This window comes from Aptenodytes forsteri, unplaced genomic scaffold (assembly GCF_000699145.1).
Source record: "Aptenodytes forsteri isolate BGI_AS27 unplaced genomic scaffold, ASM69914v1 Scaffold527, whole genome shotgun sequence".
Taxonomy (NCBI): Eukaryota; Metazoa; Chordata; class Aves; order Sphenisciformes; family Spheniscidae; genus Aptenodytes; species Aptenodytes forsteri.
Window position 1 is genome coordinate 37,572 of NW_008794674.1, and position 1,968 is coordinate 39,539.

The 1,968-nt window shown below is 55.1% G+C and overlaps 1 protein-coding gene across 1 annotated transcript in view; it reads left to right on the forward strand.

Annotated features, from left to right (window-relative positions):
- LOC103894305 (feather keratin Cos2-3) overlaps positions 1-339 on the forward strand; it is an 8,807-nt gene extending 8,468 nt beyond the window's left edge. The window contains exon 2 of the mRNA XM_009273652.2: positions 13-339. Coding sequence (XP_009271927.1) covers positions 34-339 — 306 coding nt within the window. The 5' untranslated portion in view covers positions 13-33. The remainder of the gene's footprint in view (positions 1-12) is intronic.
- Positions 340-1,968: the final 1,629 nt, after the last annotated feature.

Sequence of the window (1,968 nt, forward strand, 5' to 3'; positions counted from 1 at the left end):
CCTCTCTCCCAGGTGCACCTCCAGCCCAGAGACATGTCCTGCTACAACCAGTGCCTGCCATGCCGGCCCTGTGGCCCCACCCCACTGGCCAACAGCTGTAATGAGCCCTGTGTCAGGCAGTGCCAGAACTCCACTGTCTCCATCGAGCCCCCTCCCGTGGTGGTGACCCTGCCCGGCCCCATCCTCAGCTCCTTCCCACAGAACACCGTTGTGGGCTCCTCCACCTCCGCTGCTGTGGGCAGCATCCTCAGCTGTGATGGAGTGCCCATCACCTCTGGGTGCTGTGACCTCTCTGGCATTTCCAGCCACTACTATGGCAGAAGGTGTCCTCCCGGCTAAAGCTGCTGGGCGTAGCTTTTGGGAAATCTCCCTAAGATCTCTGGACATGGTGCTGGACCAAGGATGAATCTTCAGGACATTATTTCACAGGAATTGACCATCTTTAGCTCGTCCTGAAAATGCTGGCAGGAAGGGGCCAGCCTGGGCTCTTTGAAAACGTGGCCCATGATTCTCCTTCTATTCTTCCACCTACCTCTTTTTCTCTCTTCTCATTCTTTTCTTCTCCTCCCCCGGGCTGTTAAGCTCTCTAAAGCCAGCCTGCACTCTGTGAGAAAGGCAGACGGATGCCCTGTATGAACTTCACCCTGGCCAAGGGGCACAGTTTCTCACTTGCCCCTCATGATCCATGCACTAAGGGCCTGTGCTTGGAGTGATCTTGATTCCCTTAGACTCATTAAAGATTTCTGCATCCCAGCCTGGGCCTCTGAGTGGTCCTTCCCTCCATGTATGCGCTCCCAAGCTGCTCAGGGAGAATGGACTTTATCTTGGCAGGGGATAAGATGAGGGTATAAGGAGACCTTTCATGAATCCCAGAAGAGTGGGAGGTTGGGACACACTGCAGAGGATCCTCTTTGGCGTAATATCCTGTGACAGTATGCAAAGCATCCTTAGCTACCCCAGAGCAAGTGGCAATCAGCTCTTCCCTTGCAGTGTCTCTGCCCAGATATACCCCCATAGGTCCTGAAAACCAGGAGCACAACCTCTGCTGTCCTCAAGTGACAGCTAGGACCCATAGGGAGGCCATGGAGGCAAGCCACCCTGCAGGCTCATGGGACTGGGGTGCCTCCTGCTCTGGTCAGTGCTGTGCTGGGGAAGGAGGAGAGGACAGAAGATATCCCCAAAGGATGGCAGGAGTGCAGATGGGTGGAATAGCCTCAGGGATGGTCCATGGCTTCACCTCCACCTTCTCCTCCCCACCATTGCCCAATCTAGCGCCATGGCCAGCACACATGGGCATGGGCAGCAGGCATCGGTCCCCCATGCAGCCCTACCACCACCCCCACAGCACTTGGCAGAGCCCAGGTTTTGGCAGGCATGCAGGGCTGACATCGTTCACAAGTCAGTGCTGGGATTAACCACACTGGGCCACACACTGGAGTCCCTGGGAACCCAACATCCGCATGGGCCAGGGAAGTCCAAGGACAGCAACCAGTGCCCACAGCCCCGTCACTGCTCTATGGTGCCTTGTTGCCCCAAGCACGGACAGAGCATCTTTCCTCAGGCCCAGGACCTCTAAGGCCCTACTACATCGGGACCAGCTCTGCTCCAGAAAAGCAGATCTCTGTGCAAGAGCTGATCACCCTAGTCCCTTTGAGATGTGGAGGTGACACACTCAGCAGTATCTGTGAGCTGGCTACGGCAGGCAACTTTTGTTCACGAACCCTCCTCTTGCTTTGACTGATGTTCTTGAGCACTGGTTTGATCAAAAGCACATCATCAGAGGCCTCAGCAATGAAGAGCTTGATGGACAGACCACATAGAATCATAGAATCATAGAATAGTTTGGGTTGGAAGTGACCTTTAAAGGTCATCTAGTCCAACCCCCCTGCCGTGGGCAAGGAAATCTTCAACTAGATCAGGTTGCTCAGAGCCCCATCCAACCTGACCTTGAATGTTTCCAGGCATGGG